Genomic DNA, 25,201 nt, shown 5'->3' on the forward strand with positions numbered 1-25,201 from the left:
CAGAGATGCAGCTCATCCATCCACTACACAAGACTGTACTGGGAAGTGAACATGGTGGGGTAAATGCTATATAGAAACTATATTAAGCTTAAGCCCATTTTCTGGGCAAGGATACAAGAAATCACAGCACTCCTGAGTGCAATCTAAACCTGATAAAAATGCAACTGGGAAATACTTAACAAAATGAATAAATTAACAAGAATAAAAAGAAAAATGTGGGTTTTTAGGAAACTATGTAGCCAGGCCCCAGGAATGTTTAGGTATTATTTAGTAGCCTTTGGTTCTATTTGGTTTAACATCATTAGTGTAGGAGTGTGTGATCCTCTATGTTGGGGGGAAATATCTGTAATCTGCTATTATATTTTTTGTATATTTGCATAATTTATTATCCTTTGTAGAAGCTAATTGATATTAAGCGATTAAATAAACTTGGGACATTAATCAATTCGATTTAACAGTGGGTGAAAATGTGGGAATCGAGGCTCAAGTCAATGGCATTAGAAAAGAGACATACTTAGCCCTTCCAAGGTATTGGAGAACTCTTAGGAGGTAAAGCAGCCAATCTCCTTTTGGAAGAGTGGAAAGAGCTGGGCTAGGCAATGTCCTCTAGATAAGCTGCCCCTTCTGACTCGTCTTCTTCCCTGTTCTACACTCTGGTCCGGCTACACTGGCTAATCTCCAGTTTCTAGAACAGTCGTCCTCCTCTTCCATCCCCATGGCATGACATGAGGCTGGACACCTGCAGGTCAAACTCCACATTCTGCAGGCCGCTCCTGCTCCTCCCAGCTGCCAAGGTCTCCTTTCTTCAGATTACCTTCATCTGCTCTGTCTACATAACCTTGGTTATTTAGATGCTGCCTTTCCCATGATTATGCCCAAAGGGCTATCAAAACGTGTGTATCCTGTGATCCAGCGGTGTCTCTCCTGGGCCTGTGACCCAAGGGGATCATAAAAAACCAGAAAAGGTCCCAAATGTGCAAAAATGTTTGTGGCAGCCCTCTTTGTACTGTCAAGAAACTGGAAACTGAGTGGGTGCCCAGCAGATGGAGAATGGCTGAATAAGTTATGGTATATGGATGTATTGGAATATTATTGTTCTGTAAGAAACAATCAGAAGGATGATTTCCGAGAGGCCGGAGAGGCTTACATGAACTGATGCTGAGTGAAGTGAATGACGGCAACAACAAGATTATGTGATGGTCCACTGTGATGGACTTGGCTCTTCTCAGCAATGTGGTGATTTGAGGTAATTCCAATAGACTTATCACACAGAGCCATCTGCACCAGAAAGAGATCTAGGGAGACTGAATGTGGATCAAAGAATAGCATTTTCACTTTGTGTATTTTCTCAAGGTTGTTTTTCCCTTTTGGTCTAATTTTTCTTGCACAACATAACAAATATGGGAATATATTTAAAAGAACTGCATATATTTCACCTACATTAGATTGCTTGCTATCTTAAGGAGGAGAAAGGTAAAGGAATGAGAGAGAAAAATTTGTAATCAAGTCTTCCAAAAAATGAATGTTGAAAACTCTCTTTATATGCATTTGGAAAAATTAAAAAAACATTAAAAATGTTGAAGGCAAGGACAATATTTTGTATTTTCTTTGTGTCTTCAGTACTTAGGACACAGTCAGTGTTGCCTGGTGGACCCAGGCCTTTTTGTCTCTGAGGTCAGCTGTGCCTTTACTACGATGAACTGCAGTCCATGTCAAAGAGAATGCAGAGGCAGGATCTCCACCTTTAGAAGCAAGCATGTGAATGCTTTTGGATGTTCTTTTCCCTGACTTAGTAGTTCACAGGCTTAGGGCAACTACCTCACCTGCATAGAAATTATCCCATTTTAATGAAGGGACTAAGGTAGGAGGAAGACAGAGACCCAGAGAGACAGAGAGAAAAAGCAGTGAAATCAATTCTAACGATCAGTCCCAAATAAAAACAAAGCAAAAACAATCAATAATAATCAGGGTTGGGCCCCCAGACAACTCATGGGCTAAACCACCGTATTCCTTACTTGAAAGGCCCACAGAGAGCCCTGCCTTCAGGGAACAAAGGGGTGCCAGGCTGCCCAGGGGTCCCCAGGAAGAAGCCCTCTGCAGACCATCCTGCGCAGGGCGGAAGCTGCGGGAGCCAGAGCCCCTTTTGTTCACTCCATCCCCAGAGAGGGCTGCAGCTGCACTCAGGGGAGACTCCCTGGGTAGGACGGAGGGCTAATGAGCTGCCTGTCCCCTGTGCTGTTTGTGGTTCTAATGAAGATCTGCACAAACCCAAGACTGAGGGCCATGGGATGCTTGGGTTCCTTAGCTGGAAGACCACAGAGGTGGGAGAAGACCACGGGCCGAGTGTGGCGTTTCTATTTTTGTATTTCCCTGTTGCCTTCCCATCTGCCCTCCCCCTGTATGTCCTGGTGAGGCGCTGAGAACAAAGAGTTCAAATATGACCTCAGACATTTAACACTTCGTGGCTGTGCGATCCTGGGCAAGTCACTTAACCCCAACTGACTCAGCAAAAAAAAAAAAAAAAAAAAAAAAAGAAATCATAAAAACTCAATAAAGTTAAATTATGTACCTTTCTATATGGGAAGATGCTGCCTATATTTTCTAAGCATTTTGTCATTGTTAGCATAGTTAGCAGGATTCTACATAGAAGATGAAGGACTGAATAGATTATGTTGAGATGATGCTTAAAAAAAAAAAAAAAAAGAATGGATAAGGGAGAAAGAAGGAAGCCCTGGGAGAGGGGGGAAGGGAGAGAAAGGATGGGGATAATTATCTTGCACAAGGAAGAGTTTTATTGTGGAGAGGAAAATGATGGGAGGCGGAACACACAGACTGTGCTTGAATCTTACTTACCCACTTCGAAAGTGATTCAAAAAGGGAAACGAAACATACAAACTCAACTGGTAATAGGTATCTATGTTAACCAATATGGAAGTAGGAGGGGAAAGTGAAAAGAGAAAGGCTGTACAGACAGAAAACAGAGGTTAGAAGCAAAAGAGACTTTGGAGCAAGATTTCTTAAACTTCTTCCACTCATGATCCCTTTTCATCCAAGAAATTTTATGTGACTCCAGGTATATAGATATATAAAGTAGTAGTTATGCAAATCAAAATTTAAAGATAAATCATGAAGAAATTTTAAAACGATTCTCTGGCTTGTGTATGTTTCTATACATATATACACAAATATATGTATATAGAGACATGCACATATATGTGTATACACACAATTTTACATTTACTAAAAATGAAAGCAAATTTGCATGCTAGTGAGATGAACGTGCTTGTTTATTTTTACACAAAGCATTACACAAATCTTGGTGAAGTATTTGATTACCTTTAACTGGTGCCACATTTTCTGCAACCCCCACTTCCAGGTACATGACCCACATTTAAGAAGCTTTGCTTTAGAGAAGGGAAATGATAAAATAAAGAGAATACCTATATACAACAAATGGCATAGCAGCCAAATTCTTAAAGGAAAAATTAAATGAATTATAGGAGGAAATAGTAAAAGTGGGGGATCTCAACTTTCTTCTTTCAGAGCTAAATCCAAACATAAAATAAATAAGAAAGTAAGCAAGGAGATAGACTCAATCTTAGAGAAGTTAGAGATGACAGAATTCTGGAGGAAATTGAATGGGAGCAGAAAGGAGTAAATCTTTTTCTCAGCTGTATAGTGAACTTCACAAAAATGCACTGCATATTATGACATTAGAAATCTCACAACCAAATGCAATGAAGCAGAAATATTAAAATGTATCCTTTTCAGATCATAATGCAATAAAAATTTAATCTAATAAAGAACTGTGAGAAAATAGCTTAAAAGCTAATTGCAAACTAATCTAATCTTAAGAAAGAGTGAGTTAAAGAATAAATCATATAAACAATCAATTTTATTAAAGGAGAATGACAACAATTAGACAACATTTCAAAATTTGTAGGACGCAGCCAAAGAAGTACTTAGGAGAAAATTTATCTGCCTAATTTCATATATTGATAAAAGAAAACAGATCAATGAACTAGGTGCACAGTTAGAAAAGAAAACGAAAACTAGAAAAAGAACAAATTTAAAAGCTCAACTTAAATACCAAAAATGGGAATTCTGAAAATCAAAAGGGAAATTAATAAAACTGAAAAACCATTAAACTAATAAATAAAACAAGGAACTGGTTTTTAGAGGGAAAACAATAAAACAGAAAAAAACACTTGGTAATTAAAAAAAAAGAGAGAAGAAAATCAGAACAAGACTCAAAAATGAAAAGGATGAATTCACGCACCACCAATGAAGATGAAATTAAAGCCCTTTTAAAGAGTTATTTTGCCCAATTACATGGTGGTAAATTTGACAATTTTAAGTGAAATGAATAAATATTTACAAAAAATATAAATTGCCAAGATTAAGAGATCTTAGAAATAGAATGCTTAAATAAAAATCTTTGAGAAAGAAAATGAACAAGCCATCAAATGAGTTCCTTAAAAAATTCTCAGGATCAGACAGATTGACAAGTGCATTCTACTAAACATTTATAAAATAATTAATCCCAAATTATTTGAAAAAAAAGTTTTATCTAATTCCTTTTATGACACAAATATGGTTTTGATACCTAAGCCACAGAGAGGAAAAACAGATAAAGAAAACTATACAGAAATTTTCTTAAGTAATATTGATGCAACAATTTATCACAAAGATCACACACTTTGACCATGTAGGATTTCTGGCAGGGCTGCCTGGCTCAATATTAGGAAAACTATCAGCAGAAATGATCACATCAATTGTAAAAACAACAAAAATCAAATGATAATATCAATAGATGTAGAAAAAGCCTTGGACAAAATATAGCAACCATTCCCATTAAAAACTAGAAAACATAGGATTAAATGGAGCCTTTATCTAAATCCAAGAGCAAGCATCATTTATAATGAGGACAAACTTGAAGCCTTTCTGATCAGTAGTGAAGCAAAGTTGCTCATTATCACCACTATTATTCAATATTGTACTAGAAATGTTTAGCTATAACAATAAGACAAGAAAAAGAGATTGAAGGTATCAGAATAAGCAATGAGGAAACAAAACTATATGATGGTATATCTGGAGAACTATAGAGTATCAACTTAAAAATGGGTTGAAACAATTAAGTTTGCAAAGTTGCAAGATATAATATAAACCCACACAAATTATCAGCATTTTTATATTTTTATTACCAATAAAAGCCAGCAGAAAGAGATAGAAAGATGAATTCCATTTAAAATAACTGCAAATAATATAAAATACTTGGGAGTCTACCTGCTAAGACAAACCCAGGGATTACATGAACAAAATTACAAAATACTTTTCCTATAAATAAAGTCAGACTTAAACAGCTGGGGAAATATTAATCACTCATGGGTAGGCAGAGCCAATATAATAAAAATTTCAATTCTATTTAAATTAATTTATTCAGTGCCATGCCAATCAAACTACCAAAGAATTATTTTGTAAAGCCAGAAAAAACTTTAACAAAATCGATCTAGAAGAAAAAAATCAAGGATATCAAGGGATCAATGAAAAAAAAATGTTAGGGAAGGTGTTCTAGCAGTTCCAGATTTCAAACTATATTAAAAAATAGTAAACATCAAAACAATTTAGAACTGATTGGGAAAAAGAATTATGGATCAATGGAACAAATCAGTACAATATAGAGTAGTAAATTAGTGTTCTAGTGATCTAGTGTTTGATAAGCCTAAAGGTCCAAGCTTTTGAGATAAGAATTCGCTATCTGACAAAAAATTTCTAAGAAAAGGAGAGTTTGGCATATAATAGACATAGCTCTACATTTTATAATGTATACCAAGATTAGGTCAAAGTAGATAAATGATTTAAATATAAAGTATGATATCATAAGTAAATTAGGAAAGCATGGAAAAAATGTAGTTGTCAGATAGATGCATAAGAGAAAAATTCATGACCAAACAAGAAATAGAAGGAATTATGGAAAGAGAAATGGATAATTTTGATTAAGGGAAATTTAAAAGTTTTTATACATAAAGCAAAAATTAGAAGGAAACAGGAAACTGGGAAAAGATGTTTTGCAGCAAGTTTCTCTAATCAAGACCTCATTTTTCAAAATATAGGAAACGGAGCCGAATTTATAAAAATATAAGGCATTCCTCAGTCGGTAAATGGTGAAACGCTATACTCAGACAGTTTTCAGAAGAAGAAATCAAAGCTATTAATACACATGTGAAAAAATGCTCTACCTCACTACTGATTAAAGAAATGCTAGTTAAAACAATTCCAAAATACCACCTCTCACACCTATGAGATTGGTAATATGGCCAAAAAGGAAAAAGACACTTGTTGGAGAAGATATAGAAAATTTTGGGACACCGATGCACTGTTGGTGAAATTGCAAACGTATCCAATTATTATGGAGAATAAATTGAAACAATGCCCAAAAAAGTATAAAACTGTACCTACCTTTTAACTCAACAAGACCACTATTAATTTGTATTCCAAAGATATCAAAGAAAAGGAAAACAACCTATTTGTTCAAAAACATTTATAGTAGCTCTTTTTGTGATGGCAAAAATTGGAAACTGAGGGGATCCCCATCAATTGGGGATTGGTTAAAAATGTGGTATATGGTTGTGATGGAATGCTATTTTGCTATAAGAAATTAATAGGCAGGAAGGTTTCAGAAAAACCTGGGAACACTCATATGTACTCATAACCAAGTGAGGTGAGCAGAACCAGGAGAATACTGCACATAGTAACATCAATATTGTAACAATGATTATCTGTGAAAGACCCAAAGGACTCATGAAAAATGCTTTCCATCTGCCAAGAGAAAACTGATTCCTTTTTTTTTCCTGAAGCAATTGGGGTTAAATGACTTGCCCAGGGTCACACAACTAGGAAATATTAAGTGTCTGAGACCAAATTTGAACTTAGTTCCTCATGATTTCAGGGCTGGTACTCTATCCACTTCACCACCTAGCTGCCCCAAGAGAAAACCAATAACTGTAAATGCTGAATCATGCTTTTAAAAAAAACCTTTATATTTACTGTCTTATTTTATTTTATTTTATTTTTTATTATTTATTTATTTATTTATTTTTTTTTTCAACTTGGCTAATGTGGAGATGTGTTTTGTATGGCCTTACATGTATAATTAAAATGAAATTGCTTTCTTAAGGGAGACAGGAGAGGCAGAAATGAAGAAAAGAATGTGGAATTCAAAAATTTTTTTAAATGATTAAGTTTTTTAACATTCAATTGAGAAAGATTAAGAAAATAAATAAAAATAATTTCTTAAAAAGGCTGCATGCTGTAGAGAGGAGAGTTAAGGAAAGAAGCCAAGGAAAACTATCAAAATTGTACTGGATACAAAAATAGCAGCAGCCGGGCAATTTGAGATCAGGGAATCTTTGCCAAATAATCAAAGTGTGAGGATTTCTGCCTTTAAAAAGGAAGCCAAAGCTGAATAAATTGTGCAACACTGAGAGTTGCAGGTCCCATGATACTGTTCATTCCTTAGCATTAATAAAACCCAATGAATTCAAAATCCATTAAATTTAAATTTGTGGGAATTTGGTCAGGGACTACATAGAAATATCTTCTTACTTTAGACACCCATGCGGTGCCATAATGCACAGAGCACTGGATCTGGGCCTGGAAGACCTGAATGCAAAACCGGCCTCAAATTAGCTTATTAGCTGTATAAACCATAGGCAAATCACTTAATCAATCTGCCTCTGTGTCCTCATTTGACGCACCTACCTCCTAGGGTGGTTGTGAGAATCAAATGAGATAATAACTGTAAAGTGCTTATCATAACGCCTGATACACAGTAAGTACTATACACATATTAGCTTTTATTATTATAGCTACTATTAGTGGCACATAATACACAAAGTGAGCCCATCATAATCAGTTTAAAATGTAATTGGGAAATATTTTTTTGGTGTGTGTTTTATGAATGTTTTATTTTATTTATTTAATATTTTTCCCAATTATATTCAAAAAAAATCTGTTTGCATTTGTTTTAAAATTTTTTTGAGTTCTAAGTTCTTTCCCTTATCCCCAATCCACAATTAATAAACTACTTATAAAGTTATGCAAAACATTTCCATAATTGTGGGGAAAAAAAACCATAGTTCTCTCACCCTAGTGAAAAATAAAGTTCAAAGGAAAAACAGAGAAATAGAGAGAGAAAGAGAAAATGCATCAATCTGTATTCAGGCACAATCATTCCTTCTTTGGGTATGGATGGGATTTCCATCTTAAGTTCTTCAGAGTAGTCGTGGATGATTGTATTACTGAGAATAGTAAAGTTATCACAGTTGGTCATCCCAGAATATTGCTATTATTTTTTATGTAGTACATTGTACTTTGCTTGAGTTCATGGAGGACTTCGCAGGTTTTCTTTTCTCCTAAGAGTGTCCTGCTTATCATTTCTCACAGAACAATAGTATTCCATCATAAAAAACACACCAGTTTATTGGGCTATTTCCCAGTTGATGGGCATCCCCTCAATTTCCATTTTTTTTTGCCCCAAGGAGAGATGTTATGAATATTTTTCGTACACATAGATCATTTCCCTTTTTTTTTCAATCTTTTTTGGTATTCATGCCAAGTAATGGTATTGTTAGGTCAAAGTATATGCATGAATTTATAACCCTTTGGGCACAATCATATCTTTTGATCATTTATCAATTGGGACATGGCTTATTTATTAAAAATAAATTTGATGCAGTAACTGGGAAATATTTAACAAAAGAAATAAAAAGACCATCTAGCAAAGATAAGGTGAAGGAGTGATTTTCTATAGCGATATGTGGTGACAGAGCTGTGTCTATGATTTTGGCAGCATGATCCTATGCCAGTGAGACCACCAGCCCAGTTTCTACCCCTCTAAGCTTTCTAAAATATCAGAGAAAAGCATCAAAGTTCTGAGGATCAAGGGTCTCCCAAAAAGAGATTTGTCAATGAAGGGAACTTGCTATCTTCCAAGACTGCGGAATCACTCCAGAAATCTCTTAAGAAATCTCTTAAGAATCCAAGACAGCCAGGAGATTGTCGGCAAATGTTTAACAATTAGCTCTCCAGAAGAAAAATAGCATGACCACAACTCACTTCTGAGTTAACTGGCATTATTAACATTTTCTCCAGCAATCTCTCAGTCAAGAAAACCAACAAAACAACACATCCAACCCCTTTCTGCAGCATTTGCTGTTCTCTGAGACATAAATGCTCCATGATGAACACGGAACCGTGGGCGAGGAGAAGCTGGTGTGAACTAGCTTCCGCACACCTTGGATTTTAGGTGTCCTTTTGCAACAAAGTTTCCCAAGCAGAACTGAACAGTGGGAAACAGACTAGCAGGTGTGTTCTTTAATTCTTAGGAAAAGGTAGGAGAGAAGAGATCATATTCTGAAAGCCAGTCTGGAGACTACCTTGTACCCCAGTTGGCTTTTGAAATAGCCTTTGTATTGCCCAGGCGGCGCTTCTTCCTTATTTGTCTCTTTCAGCCTTTCCCAATCCAGAAAGCCGGTCAGGGGGGTTTTCCCCTTTGTTTATTTTGGTCAGACAGTTCTCCAGACCCTGGGAGAATGCTGGAGGGTTCAGTCTCTGCTGCTGTTTGATTGTATCACACTTTAATAGCCTACATTTCTGAAATTAGCATCTTGTGCTAGGTATATAATTAAGGCTTAAGCTCTTCAATTTGAATTTTTATTATTTGGCTGTAGCAGTTTAATGTATTCTTATCATGTGGTTCTTAACTTAAATGCACTTTCCCTTCTGGAGGAATTTTTCTTTAATTTATATAATCAATGCTCTTCCCCAGTCTGTTTCTGTCCCTGTCTCTTTCCCCTCCTCAACACATACAATAAGAAATAATCCATGAAGAGTTTGACCAACTGATCCAATTTAGGAAAGGGCAGGAAACACGATGGAGACGTAAAATGGTTCACAAGAAGAAAAGGAGGGCAGCAGACCAGACTGTCAAGAGTTGACCAACTTACCAGGGTTGCAATCTGTGAGAAGTGAGCAGATGGAGAGAAGAACCTTAGAAATGGTGAGGGCTGGACTCCAGTTATCCTTTAGAATATCCAGACAGATCACTCCTTGGCTGTTAATATTACAGTGATAGATTCTTGTCCGAAATGTAACCTAGAGAGAAAAATGTAAAGAAGTACACACTATTATTAGATGAAACAATTCAACAGATATCTCAGGTTAAACTTTTGCATTTCTCTTAACAGATAAACTGTTATTAAATGAAACCATTATAAGATCTTGCTCAAAAGTTACAAGGATTTTAGGATTTTCCCTGGGATTCAAATTATTCATTGCTATGATAATACTTTCTTGTATGATCAGTATGGAAGAACCTATTGGGAAAAAAAAATCAAACTAGAGGTTTGGTACAGTGAAATAGAGTAAGACTCCTGGATTCAAATGCAAACCTGACACTCACTACATCATATAATCTCTCTGGACACTCAGTTTCCTCATCTATAAAATGAGAAGGAGGTTAGATCTCATGCCCTTTAAGATCCCTTTCAAATCTAAAAAAATTAAATGATCCTCAGATCTTGTTAGAAAAAAAATTTAAGACACCTTCTACAGTTACTTTTTCACATCTAGTATAGATTTGTACACTTAAACATTCTAATTATCAAAGGATTTATGAATGTCAATGATAAACTACTGATAATGACCATACTTCTGTTCTTATAATTAGTAGTTAAAAAGAAAATATAATCTGATAGCAGTTTTCAAAACAGAATTCTAGCTCATCACAAAATTTGCAAAATTTGAGATGCCCATTTTAAAAAAATATATTTTTTTCTGGTTATACATGTACATTTATTTTTTAAAAAGCACATTTCCTTATGAATCACATTGGGAAAGAAAAATCAGAGCAAAAGGGAAAAAAAAACCATGAAAGGGAAAAAACCCAGAAGAAATAGAAAAAAAAAATTGAACATAGCACGTGCTGATTTCCATCCAGTCTCCCTATTTCTCTCTTGATGTGGATGGCAATTTCCACTTAAAGTCTATTGGGATTGCCTTGGATCACTGAATCGCTGAGAAGAACTGAGCCTTTCACAGTTGATCACTGCACATTCTGGCTGTTATTGTAGACAATATTCCTGGTTCTGCTTGTTTTGCTCAGCATCAGTTCGTGTAACTCTTTCCAGGCCTTTCTATAATCAGCTTGTTGGTCATTTTGTATAGAACAATAGTATTCCATTACCTTCATGTACCCCAGTTTGCTCAGCCATTCCCAGTGGGAATAAGATAGCTATTGAGAAAGCCGTGTTTGCTACTTACTGTCTCCCCATTACAACGGGGCTTCCTAAGAACGGGGAGCATTCTTATCTGCCTTGGTGCTGCTGGCGCCGGGTGCAGGTCCCCAGGCAGCAGAATCTGGACCTCAGACCCTCGGTGACCCTGACAGGTCACTTACTCTCTGTCTGCCCCCGCTTCCTCATGTGTGAAATGTGGGTAGTGAGATGCCCTCCCCTCATCTGGGTGACAACGACCCTGCCCACACTCAGCCTTTTTTGTATTTCTCTTTCCCACACTCTTATCTTCTGCCCACCGAGCCAACCCGAAGGCCCTCAGCTCGTCACCTCTCCCTCATTCTTCCTCCCCTTCTCTTTTCGGAATCCCCTTCATTCGAGTGCCCCATTTTGTGTGAAGCCCTCCCCTGCTGCCCTAGCCTGACCCACTTGGCTCTCCAGAGAGGCAAGTTTCTTGAGGTCAGAGATTGTGTCACTTTGTCTTTGTAATTCCCAGTGCCTAGAATCATCTCAAGCAGAAAAGCAGTTAATTAATTTTTAAGGAATAAATTAATAAACATCACCAAAGCTTTTGAAAAAAATTCACATATTTAGGCTAAATATAGTAATAATTTTAATCAGATATCAACCGTTTCTGTCACCAACAAACATTTATGAAGTGCTTACTATGTGTCTGGCAGGAATAATTTTGATAATTACTTTTTTAAAAAATGTGCTTTAAACGTTTCTGGCTGACTCAAAGCCCTAATTTCTGCCCATCAAAGATAATGTAATTGTTCATGTGAGCTCTGCGAAATCAGGGACTTTGTTTTAGGCTGAATCTTAGGGGCCCAGCACAACACCCGGCACTCAGAAGCTCTTTAATAAATGCTTGTTGAAATGAGGTGCTGATCCTTACGGGCTCAGGCCAGCGGGATAAAATCATGTATATTAGCGAGTTATAAAGGCCAAGGAATTCACAGAACGCAGAAAAATCAGGACTACACGAAACCAGTCAGTCAGTTTCGATTTATTTACCACCTCCTGCCGGCCAGGCACTGGGCTAAGTGCTAGGGATACAAAAAAGACACAATATAGCCTCTGCCCTTGAGGACCTCTCCATAAAGAGAAGGAAGGAACAAGAAACGAGCTGATTGCACTGAGTAAATACAAGGATAACAGTAGCAAAGTTGTATAAACACATGGCTACAGAAGAAAAAAAAAAAAAAAACGGAGGAGGAACGAGATGAGCAGAGTCCTGCTATGCAACAATGTCTATCACACAGTTACACGTGTGGCTACATCTTGGGGTGGGAGTAACACCTGGCCAATAACAGGAGCCGTAACACACACCGATCCTCTCTCCATCCTGTCTCCACCATGTATCCGTCAGTCTATAAATGGTTAAGTGCTTGCTGTGCTTAGTGCTGAGAAGACAAAAACAAAAGCAGCTCCTGCTCTCAGGGAACTCACAGTCTAAATGCAGGAGAAGCTGGAAATCATGGAGAGGGACTAAGAAGCTTCTCCGTGCTCCCAAGTCTAGCTCCATGTTCAGGCTGAAAAAGCCCCCCATGGTGCTCCTGCCTCCTCTCCGCCATTGCTAACCACGCCCAAACAGATGCCGGGAGAGCTTCTCCAAGAGTGTCCCTGGCTCGAGGGCCGGACTCAGCTCCTGGTCTTCTCCAGGAGAACACCAAAGCCCTTCCGATACCCCCAGCGCATCCTCCCCTTTACAGATCCTGTAGGTCAGACAAGCTGCTCCTGACATCACCCTGGCTCACCACTTTCCAGCACCAGCCTGGCCACTGAGTGTGGTCCTCCCCAAACCGTCCTTAGGTAACGTTTGCTTCCACACTGTATCTCCCCCCCCCCCCCCCCCCGCAATGTCCCGTCCTTAAAGTCAGAGAGTAAGCTAACTTGGGAGACCCCAGTGCTTCATACATGCTAGGGGCTTAACCACCCAGCTAGACTGGACTGTACTGGAGACAGTACAGTAACATAAAATCCTCATTTTTCCGACTTTCTTTTTCAGACTCTCGGTCACTTATTTATCTACATATCTGTACTTTTTAGCGGCTAGAGAGCCAGGCCAAAGTCTGGAAAACCCATTTTTCTGGCTTCAACTCTGACCTCAGACACTGACCAGCGGTGTGTCACCTCACCCTGTTTACCTCAATTTTCTCTTTTGTAAAATGACTTGGAGAAGGAAATGGCCAACCACTCCAGTTTCTTTGCCAAGAAAACCCCAACCGGGAGTGATAAAGAGTCAGATACAACTGAAAAACTACCGAGCAACACTAACATCACCATCTTTCAACGCAAGTTAAAATAAACTTTCACGTATTTAAAAAAAATAGAAAAAAGTCTTGGTATGGAGAGAAACAGTAGTGAGATTTTAATGGAAACACATGAGATCAGTGGGAAACATACTCCCTTCAGAAAAATTCTTTTCCATAGAGATCTGGCCAGGAAATACTTTGAGTCCCTCTGCCATGAATCAGTGTATTATGTAATGCAGGACAAGCAGAGTTAACAGCATTCAAAATGTAACTTAAACTGAAGGCCATTGGAATTTCAGAACTTATTTGAACAGACTGCTAGCTTCTCTTTTTTATAAAGAGATTTCTTTCCTTCACAATTTCAAATTTCAGCAGTCCTTTTTTAAAAACTTGTTTGAGATTTTTGCAACTAAAATGCTAATTCTTGAATGAGACTTATTGATAGGATAAAAAAAAAGTAAAAAAACAAACACAAAATCTTTAACTTTGGGGGAAAATGGTACCCTGGATGGTCAGGGCTGGAAGAGACTGGCCTCCTGGCTCAAACACGCCAAGGGCTCTGGAAGCTGTCTGTGTCGGATGCTCTCGAGCAGCCAGGGCCTGCTTGCTGGCATCAGTCTAATGGAGAAGCATGGACATGGGAGTCGGACAGCCTGAGACCCAGGCCCACTTCCCCACCCCACTCCCGTTAATCTCCTAACACTGCCATTCCACAGCTTCTAAAGCAGAGGGGTGGGCTGGGGTGGGCTCCCCCTGTAGACTAGCAATTATTTCTCTAGGAGGAGACAGTGATGATTAAGATAATAAATTTATGTAGCGCTTACTCAGTGAGGCACTGCGCCAAATGGTTTAGAATTATTTCCTTATTTGATCCTTACATCAAACCTGGGAGGGAGGTATTATTAGTATCCCCATTTTGCAGAAGAAGAAACTGAGGTAGAAAGGGTTAGTGACTTGCCCAGGGTCACACAGGAAGAATCCCAGCCTGGATTACCCCAAAATTGGAACTACCCCAAATTGGAAGTGAATTTAAATGTCATACATAATTCAGGACCTAGTTGTAATCTGCCCCCCCCCCCCAAAAAAAAGGCGTTTCTGCTATAGATAAAGGGAATTGCTCCCTGAGAGTGACCCACTGTGATGAAACCAAAAATTCAGTCCCTCTCCCATTCCCATCTCCCAGGAAAGGAAGACAAGAAAAAAACCTTTTCTGTATTTTCTAAAAATAGGTATTTTCTCAAAAATCCAGTGGTTCCCCTGCTCTTGTCAAGCATTGCCTTTTGCCTCTTAGAAAGGGAAAGCACTGTGATCTCTGAAGCTCGCCTCAGCCCCCAAGCAGCTTTCCTCTAACAGACCAGTCTTCCTCTCTCAAATGAAAGGGCATGGTTCTCTCTGAGCCTTAAACTCTGAGCCCATGGAAACCCAGCAAAGACATTATTAAGCAAATAAATCATGGAACTGCAAAAAAAAATTTTTTTGTTTTGACAACAGGATTCACGGTGAGATACTTTAAATAGTAAGTTCCTCCAAGGAATCTAAAATAATTTTGATTTATGAAAATTCTTCTTACATGCTACTTTTCAGGAACATGTTTGAGAATAAAAGAGGATGACCATGGATCTCCTTCAATAATGCAACATCTTGAGATTTTATTAATTGGGGCCCTCTGTCTACTAAAACTGAGCCCAGTTCCTCTAGTGGGAGGTGAAAGGAATAAGCATTTATTAAGTGCTGACTGTGCCAGGCACTGTATGATGCGCTTTACACATATGATTTCATTTGATCTTCAGGGTACTTTTCAAGGTAGGTGCTCCATTTTACAATTAAGGAAATGGAGGTGAAGTGACTTATCCACTATGGGCAAGTGTTTGAGACTAAATCTGAACTCAGATCTTTTTGACCCCAAATCTACTGGGCCACCAAGATCTCTTTATGGCTTAAGTCAGGAGGTCCCACCCAGTTTTGGTCCCATTATCAATAAGCCTTCCCATATCCTCCATTCCATGCAACAGGGAGTAAGATTGGGTCTCTAGGGTCCTTTGCAGTGAGTGATGTGCTGATGATTTAATTATCGACTCTCCCAGAAAAAGAAAAAGCAGGACACACTTTAAATTCAATCTTCATCAGTAACATTTTTTCCCATCACTTTTAAGTCTAGAGACAACCAACAAAACAATAAATCAAGTCTTGGTTTGTGGATTTCTAGGTAATTTCTAAAGTATAAATGCTTACACTGAAAATTTAACAAGTGGATCTAAGATTAGAGCTAACTCTCCATACCCTTATTTCCAGCTCTATATCTAGGCTTCTAAGAAACGATTATTAAAAGTTGGTTAAATAAAATTAGTGAGATCTTTGATTCTCTTTTTACTTGCCAACAGGTTAATTCTTGGTACAATTCTTGAAAGAAATGGCTGAGAATGACACTTAGAATCGAGTTTTCAATTTGGGTGAGAAGCACACTAAAAATCCTGTTTTTCTGAGATAATTATTTATAAATGGGATTAAAATTGTCAGCAAATGTGATAAAATCAGGACATATTTTTCCCAAGTTATATTAACATCTTTTTTTTTTTTTAAATATTAACATCTTAAAGACTCCACTCATTGGAAATCAATTTGGAGTGGTTTTTGTGGAGATTAATTATCTTGTCATTCCTTGGGTCACTGATTGTTTCTTTTCTAATTCAATATGAAAAAAAAAAGTTTTATACCAAACTTAATTCATCTGATTTTGGTCAGTTAAGATTTCTTTCCAATTTTTCTCATACACTGAAAGTTCTATTATTTATTTATTTTTCATTCTATACTCTACTCTTGCTGCTCTTTTTTCACTCTTCTTTCTCCACTACATGAATTTTTTTCACTACCATTCCTACTTTTATAATATTTTAACAGGATAATATAGCAACTTATTAAATGTTCCTTGCATCCTCCTGACAAGTTTTTCTAACACTTCAGGAGTAGATAAGTTTCAAATGGGAAATTCTTGACTAAGGATTTGGCTGTTGATACAGCTAAAATTTTCTTCTTTCCCCTCTCCCTTATACCACTTTTAGTTAATTTTGAGATGAGCTTCTCCAGACTTAGCTAAGCTGGTCCTTGAATGAAGGAGAGACAATCTTTGGTGAAGTATTTCCAGTTTGATGGAACTACCAGAGTTGAAAATCCAGTCAACCCCAGCTCTGACAAGGGATTGGAACATCTCTACATCCATGACCATTATGAATAACCATTAAAAAAAGAGTAGTTCTGACCAAAAGAAGGAAGGAAAGAAAGGAAGAAAAGAAGGAAAAGAAGGAGGGAAAAACATTAATGTAGATAGTTCTGAGCAAAGGAGGAAGTATGGTCCAAGAGAAGACACTGGCCTGGGGACTGGAAGATCTGGGTGTGAATCCCAAGTATCAAAGAGGATGGGGTGCTGGCCTTGAAACTTAGGAAGACCCAAGTTGTAATCTAGCCTCAGACACCCAGTAGCCGTGGGGACCAGGCCAAGGCACTTAATTTCTCTGTTTCTTCATCTATAAAACGTGCTGATAATAGTTACTTGTCTTGTGGGGTGGTTGTAGGGATTAAACAGATAATATTCCTAAAGTGTTTTGCAAACTATAGGGTGCTACAGAAATGCTAGCTGTTATTATTATAATTATCACGGTACCTTTTATGCGTTTCATATTTTAGGTAGTCAAAATCTTCCTTTCCTTGGATTTTCTTGGAGTACCCAGCAGAGGAATTCCTACTCATCACGTTATTTATCCTCAATGGATTTCAGTTTTTCTGTCTAAAATGAAGAGTTTGGCCCAGAGAATTTATTCACTCATCTTCTCCCTCTTTCCCTCCCCTTCCCTCCCTGTCTTTCTATTTCTTGTCTCTCACTCCTTTCTCACACTCTATGTATGATATATGTGATACATACATCCCTATGTATGACAGGGATACAGTCATTGAGAGCAGGGGAGAAAGCCTTGGGTAGCCTTGGTCCCGGACAGCCAGGACTGCTCCGAGCACCTTCACTGCTGAGTCCACAGGCGGAGGGACCTCTGGGATGAGCAGCCCGGACTCCCATCCTTCCACAAGCCCCCAAGGAAGAAGCGGGAAGGCGACCTCGGCCCTCAGGGCCCGGCAGCGGTGGCCTGGCCGGGATGTGGCGGTATGCTGTCGGAGCATCACTTATTTATTAATGAGTATCTATGTGTGGGGGCTCATTGTCAGGCCTTAACAGATGTCCACTGCAGCTCCATCTCGGAGGCGGGGGGGGGGGGTTGGAGGGGATTCATCTCTGCTTCAGAACTACAAAAGTGTCCCATCCATAATAACAATTAATTAGCGAGCACAACAGCTGAGATGCCTAATGGATTACCATGTAAAGTGCATAATAAACGGCTGACCATATGACACTGGCTGTTAAATTAAAGACAATGACATAAACACGCACAGAAGGAGAAGCGCTTCTTTCCCACATTTGCATCCAAGTCTCACAAAAGACGGCTCCCGACATGCGGCATGTTTACAGATTTACCAAAGGGAGAGGAAATAGAGGCCCCCTCCATCTGGGGGAATAATGGCCGCTAACATTTGGAAAACACCGGGAACGCGGAAGCGCGGCTCATTTGGCTTTGGGAAGGCGGAGGTCAGGGAGTCACCCTGTGTGCAGCGGGCCTCAGGCCGGACAGTCGGCCGGGAGGGCCAATGTGCGTCCTCTCTAGGCCCCTGCCCATGCTGTGTGGAGACCGCCAGAGCGCCCCAAACTGACACCACACAGCTCATTAACGGGATCACGAAGCTGGCCCGTAGCCCGCCTCCTTCAGAACGGGGTGGAGGAGACAAAGAAAGAGCCGCAGAGAAAAGCCGGGCCTCCATGGCGGCCAAAGTTCGGCCCGCTCCCACTTGCGGCCCAGAGAGCAGGAACAGGAGCCTGGGGAGGCTCTGTGGCTGACCAGAGGGGAAGGCCCAGGGCTGGGCAAAGAAGGCCCAAGGGGAAGCAAGGCCAGGAGGCTCTAAGGGCTGGGAGGGTGTGAGTGGGAGTGTGTGTGTGTCAGAGAGAGACAGACAGACAAAAACAAAGAGCCAAAGAGACCCAGAGATAAAAAGAACTAAAACATTTACCTAAGACCTGACACCTCCTTTGCTGATCTCTGCTGCCCGCTGGGGTCCAGCTGAAGCAGGGTTTCTTTTTAAAAGCTGATTCTAGTGAAATATTCTCTTTTTACATCATCTAAATTTCCCCCTGCAACTCGAACCCTCCCAGAATCATCGCATGTAACAAGAGCAACAACAAATTATTAAAGAAAAAGGATGAGTCCTTTACAGAAGGTATCACCTGCATTCTCTAAGGCAGCCTGAGGAGTTTTGAGTTTTGTTTTTAAAATAGGCAGTACATGTTCTGTATGCCCTTACCTGTCTTATACTGGCTTCTCCTCAATTTTCCCTAGGCCAGGCCGCACTTCCACCTCTTCCTCTCCTGTTCCACAATCAGCTCTGCCCCTCCCATCTCCTGCAGGACAACTGTCCTTATTCTGCTTATTAGTCTGGGATAGTTCTAGGAAGAAGTGGAGCACTTTCTTTCTCATTCCTCTAGAACCCTAATTGATCATTTAGTTGAGAAGAGTTCCTAAGTCTTTCTCATTTTCCCCCTTTTTGACCTGATTTTTCTTGTGTGATGTGATAGTTGTAGAAATGTAAACAGAAGAATTATACATGTTTAACATAGATTGGACTACTTGCCACATGGGGAAGGAATAGGGAAAAGGGAGGGAGAAAAAATGGGAACACAAGGGTTTACAAGGATGAATGTTGAAGATTATCTATGCATACGTTTTGAAAATAAAAAGCTTTAATTAAAAAGTTCCAAGTCTTTCTAAATTGTTTGTTTATTTTTTTTTTAAATAATATTGATGTTGGGATATAAATCATTTTCTTGTTCTGTTCATTTCCCTCTGCATCAGTTCATAAAAGTCTTTCTATGTCTTTGAAGAAATCTTTATTTCTTCTAGAACAATTAAAATTTCTTTCTAGACATGACCAACATGGGAATGTTTTGCTTGATATTACTTCTGTAACATTCCTTCCTTCCCTCCCTTCACCCTTCCCTTTCTGTGTGTGGGGGGGGGGAGAAAGGGAAGGGAATCAAAATACTTCAAACTGACTTCAAAATGGCTCCAGAAGTCCGATGCTCCTCATCAGCCCTTGGCAGAGAAGAGATGCATCACAGAGTGACTTTCTGAGACACAACTAAAGCGAGAATCTGTTTTGCTTTGCTATACTTAAGTCCTAAACTAAGGCTTTTACATTGAAAAACATTTTGAGTCTTTTTGAAGAGTAAGTTGTGAGAGGGCGTGAGGAGGGCAAAAAAAAAAAAAAAATGGAGACAAAGAGCTTGTTGATGCTTGTCAAGTTCCGTTTTAAAAATGCTAAAAAAAAGGTATACACTTGCAGCTCCTGGAATAGCCATCGGATGCTGCGGTGCCGGCTCTCCTCATCCTTCCTGTCTGTGTCCTATGAATGCCACGTTCTCCTTCCACACTTCTGTACCCTGGCCTCTGGCTTCCTTCAACTTCCAGGGGAGACCCGACACTGTATAAGAAGCGTTTCCCAAGCCTCCTCAATTCCAACACTTTCCTTCTGTTGATTAACTCCAACTTTTTATCTTCATGCATGTGTGTACATATATATGTCTACATCCTGTATCTAGTTTTATATATAAACTCATCACAAGTATATATCTGATAGTTTTGATATATATGTAGTAGTTATATATGTTATATATATAGTATTATATAGAATTATTTATTACATGTAGTAATATATTAACAATTATATATAGAACATATATGGGATGTATATTAACTATATATAGATTATGCATATACACAAAATACACATTCTTTATAGTTAATAATATATAGACACTATAACTTTATATAAAAACAATCATTATATACATTATATTATATACAATATGTATGCCCTGTATAGAGTTACACATCTCTATACATGCTTTTTGATGATATATATAGAAATTATATACCTATATACCTATTATATAGGTACCTATGTGATATAGTTAACTCCTATATGTATCATTAATAAGCATAAGTACATATATAAATGTAAATCTAGGTAGACAGACAGTATTGCTCCCTCCTATATGTAACATTAAACTTGTTTATGTCTGCATAGCATTTCTCCCATTTGACTGTAAACTCTGAAAACAGGGACTGACTTTTGCCTTTCTTTGGACCACCAGTGCTTAGTACTGGATCTGGCCTAGAGTAAGTGTTTAATAAATGCTCTCTGATTAGACTATTAAAAAAACCTCATATAGTCCATAAAAACAGAAATGATGCTTGTTTTCAGTACCTTGATTTTTTTTTTATCCAACTTGTAATTTCAATTGAAAATGCCCTTTTTCAATGCATTTCAGTAACTGTTGTAAAGGCCTGAGCCCTTTTTTGAAGAGTTAAGTGACTTGCCCAGGATGATACAATTATTATTTATCAGAAAAGGGCCTGGAACAGAGGCCTTCCTGACTCTGTCTCTCTCTGTCTCTGTCTGTCTGTGTCTCTCTCCCTCTGTCTGTCTCTCCCTTCTTTTCCTCCCTCTCTCCCTTTCTTCCTCTCCCCCCTTCCACTATTCCATGTTATTTTCCATCTTGTATTTCAGGGGACTTTAGCTGGAGTGAACTGGACTGGATTTTCTCCCTCGGTCACCCCTCTCTCTACTGTTTTGGGGCTTGTTTCTTATTTTCTCTTGGGGTCCCCAGAAGGCCTTCCTGGCCTGTGTTCAGTCTTAGGCAATGCCAGGAAGTTCGATGCCCCGGTGAGGACGTATGAGAGCGAAGTGGGCAAAGAGAGTGGCGGCCCACCCGGCTGGGAATGTGAGGCACCTTGGATGCATCTTGGGCTTCCGGTGTTCTTGCAGCCGCTGCCCGGCTCTCTCATCCTTGAGGCTAATCTGAAAATGTCTTTAAATAAACACTAGCGGCTGCTTTTTTCTTTCCTTCCTACAATTTGCAGCAAACATCACTCTGTATTAGAAAACTGGTTACTACGGCAGAACAAATATTTGTTTTGAAAAGCTAACAATTGAACAGAAGCAACAAACTGTTGGTTCCTTTATAAATAACGGTAGATTCACTTCATGAATGGAGCAGATGTGTGGACGGCCATGGAGAAAATTTAGAAAGGGTTTTTTTTTTTTTTTAAATGGAGACACTAGGAATGAATGATCGTTAACTCAGGTTGTGAAATGGGAAGAATCTTTGGCTCTGACACTATGACCCAGTTGTTCTCTCCAGTATAGAGAAGACTATCAACAGCTATCTATTGAATGAATTAAATAGAAAAATATTAAATAGACCTATTAAAACAAGAACTAATAGAGGTTACACTGAAAGTGCTAAAAAGAAAGACCACCATGATGTTCTAACACAGAACATTTCTAAAACTTAGGGATCCTGCGAGAGAAGGGGCCAGTGGTACGGCTCGGCCACTGTGAAGTTCACATAAGAAATGGAGTTTTTTATTCTACTCTTGATTGAAAGCCATTTTCATATCTTATGGTTGATTTTTTTTCTTTTAGTTAGTAGAGATTAGAAAATTCAACAAGATTAATTGCAGAGCTGGAATTAAGAATATTTTATACATCACTAAATTTTAAAAGAGAAAGCTATCAGAAACACAGCGGAGAATGACACAGTAATGCAAGGTATCTTCTCTGAATAAATCATTCAAAGTGTACAGTAGGATGAATTTTAAAGAGTCAAATATTTGGTTAAGAAAGATTGATAAATACTTTTCTTAATGAAAATGCAGACACTGCTGTTCTGACAATTCCTGAAGTGAGAACATTCGTGTGAAGAATTTTATTTCCTCCAAAGAACACTTCAATATTTTCCCCTTTTGAAATCTTATTTTGTCCAAATTACCCATTCATAGTAGACAGGCTGAAGAACAAAGAAAATGAATTACTTATCAGTAATAAGGACAAAATTATCACTGTGGAAAGAGAATTCATTTATTCATTCAATAAACACTTATTATGCACATGCTCTGCAAGATTCTGGGGATAAAGAGACAAAAACCAAACTAGCCCCTGTGCACGGAGAGCTTACGTCCTACCAGCAACCCAATTCATGCACAGAGAAGCCATGGGCCCCCCTTGATGCTCTGCCCACTCTGAGGACCCTCTGTGATCTCGGGCAACTTATCTCATTAACCCCCCCTCAGACTCTTCATCTATATAATAAGATCTCTCAAGCCTCTAATGCCCAGTCTGGGACTTTAGCTTGTAAACGTGGGGTGTTAGGGGAAGAAGGGGAACCCCGCCAACCTGGAGGGGATCAGAGCATCATGGGAGGGCCACAATGGTATTGTGGTCAAAGGAACTGGGTTCAAATGGCCTGGCTACAACTGCCCGTTGGCAACTTGATCTCCAGGGGTCTCAGTATCTCATCTATAAAGGAAAGGATTAAGCCAGATGACATCAGCAGTTCTTTTTAACTCTCAATTTATTATAGTATGTAAAAATTTGTTGAATAGCGGTCCATCAACAATATTAACTAAGTCCTAGGTAAAAGGCACCATGCTAGTGCAGGGGATAAAACTGTCCTTAGTTCTACTGGGGAGACGAGAAGTGGGTATCAGGTGACAAATAATAAAGTAGGAAGAAGAGGACTCTCATTCTATACCCCACACGGATGCCAGGACGTGAGGAGAGCGCCTTATAATCTTCAAGTGCAACAGAAGGTGCTACCATCCTCCTCTTCACCCCCATTATCATCCTCATCATCACCATTGCTAGCATTTGCATGTTGCTTTAAAGTTTACAAAGCCCTTTACTAAGATATTTTGCGTGATTCTCTCTCTCGCACACACAAACTGGTATTTCCATAGCACTGATTTCCTCTACTATGCCCCAAAAGTTATCAAACTGTGCAGACCTTTTGATCCAGCATGTTTCTACTGGGCCTGTATCCCAAAGAGATCCTAAAGGAGGGGAAGGAGCCCACATGGGCCAAAATGTTAGTGGCAGCCCTTTCTGTAGAGGCAAGAAGCTGGAAACAGTGGCTGCCCATCAATTGGAGAATGGCTGAATAAGTTATGGTATATGAATGCTATGGAATACTCGTTCTGTAAGGAACAGTCAGAAGGAAGATTTCAGAAAGGCCTGGAGAGACTTAATGAACTGATGCTGAGAGAAATGAGCAGATCCAGGAGATCATTGTCCATGGCAACAACACTATTATATGAGGATCAATTCTGATGGATGTGGCTCTCATCAACAATGAGATGAACCAAACCAGTTCCAATGATCTTGTGATGAAGAAAGCCATCTGCACCCCGAGAGAGGACTGTGGGAACTGAGTGTGGATCACAACATAGCATTTTCACATTTTTTTTTGTTGTTGATTGATTTTTTTTCCTCATTTTTTTCTTTTTGATCTGATTTTTCTCGTGCAGCAGGATAATTGTGCAAATGTGTTTAGAAGAATTGCACATATTTAACATATACTGGATTATTCTCTGTCTAAGGGAGGGGATTGGAGGAAGAGAGGGAAAAAATTTGGAACACAAAGTTTTGCAAGGGTGAAAGCTGAAAACTATCTTTGCATATATTCTGAAGATTAAAAAAAACATTAAAAAAAGTTAAAAAATGATTGATTTCCTTTGGAATCTTATATATTCTATTTTATGTAGTTAAAATACTTCTCTGAGCAGGGATCTGTGGGCTTTGCCAGATTGCCAAAGGAATCCAGGACACAAAGACAGTGACCAGGCCCCTGGTAGAGAAGTGGTTGGGAACTGGATCGTGGCTGAAGCACCAGGCTGAAGATTTCCCACTTTGAACCCAGAGGCCACAGGAAGTCCCTGAACATTTCTGAGGAAGAGGATGGCATGGTGTATTTTTGGAATATTAATTTGATAGCTGTATGAAGGGTGGATTACAGAGGGCTCCCGACTTTATCAATTCTCCAGTTCTGAATTCTGTCTGCAGACAGTCCGACTCGCTCACACCTCAGACAGCCATGTTGAGCTCCCTTGCCTGAGACGCCCTTTGAAGTCTTCTGGAATCTCTCCTGGCTTTCCTATCTCACAGATGGGTATTCCCAGGATTCCTGCCCCCTCCTTTGGCTTGCAACCACCAGCCATGACTAATCCTGCCCAGAGCCCACTCTTGTCCCCGGCACATCCAGAGCCCATTTTATGGCTGAGAGAAGTGGAGGAAACAGTCTGAGTGGTTACAGGTCTGTCCCCAGGGCATCTGGAAGAGACGGCTCTCAGTATCCCTGGGGAAAACCCAGAAAGAGATGTTTTCCTAGAAAAACCTTTCTAAATGGAAGCTAATTGGTAAGTTTTCATAGAGGCCTCCTTGCAGGTCCAACTGGCCGGCCTGGAACTCAAATAACAGCGTTCTTGCTAAGAAAGCCCCCTCTGACGGAAATGGCTGGAAGCTCGCATTCCGCCCTCTGTGCAAACGGTGGGCACCTTCCGGGGGGCCTTCAGAGTAAAATGCAGGCACCCCCCAGTTTTGAGCTGGCCCCCAACTGGTGAGCCTGCACAAGTCACTAACCTCTGGAGGTTTCTGTGGCCCATCTTTAAGAAGGTTTCACCCCGAGAAGCTCGAAGGTTCCCTTCAGCTCTAAAAGAA

General features: G+C 39.3%; 1 protein-coding gene across 2 annotated transcripts in view; it reads right to left on the minus strand.

Moving 5' to 3' along the window:
- The window catches only part of UBE2E2 (ubiquitin conjugating enzyme E2 E2), a 330,506-nt gene that overhangs the window by 27,035 nt on the left and 278,270 nt on the right, over window positions 1-25,201 (minus strand). For both annotated transcript variants that reach the window (XM_074268871.1, XM_074268872.1), the window contains exon 5: window positions 10,008-10,155. In XM_074268871.1, the coding sequence (XP_074124972.1) occupies window positions 10,008-10,155 (148 nt within the window). The remainder of the gene's footprint in view (window positions 1-10,007; window positions 10,156-25,201) is intronic.

The sequence above is a fragment of the Sminthopsis crassicaudata genome, chromosome 5 (genome assembly GCF_048593235.1).
Source record: "Sminthopsis crassicaudata isolate SCR6 chromosome 5, ASM4859323v1, whole genome shotgun sequence".
NCBI lineage: Eukaryota > Metazoa > Chordata > Mammalia > Dasyuromorphia > Dasyuridae > Sminthopsis > Sminthopsis crassicaudata.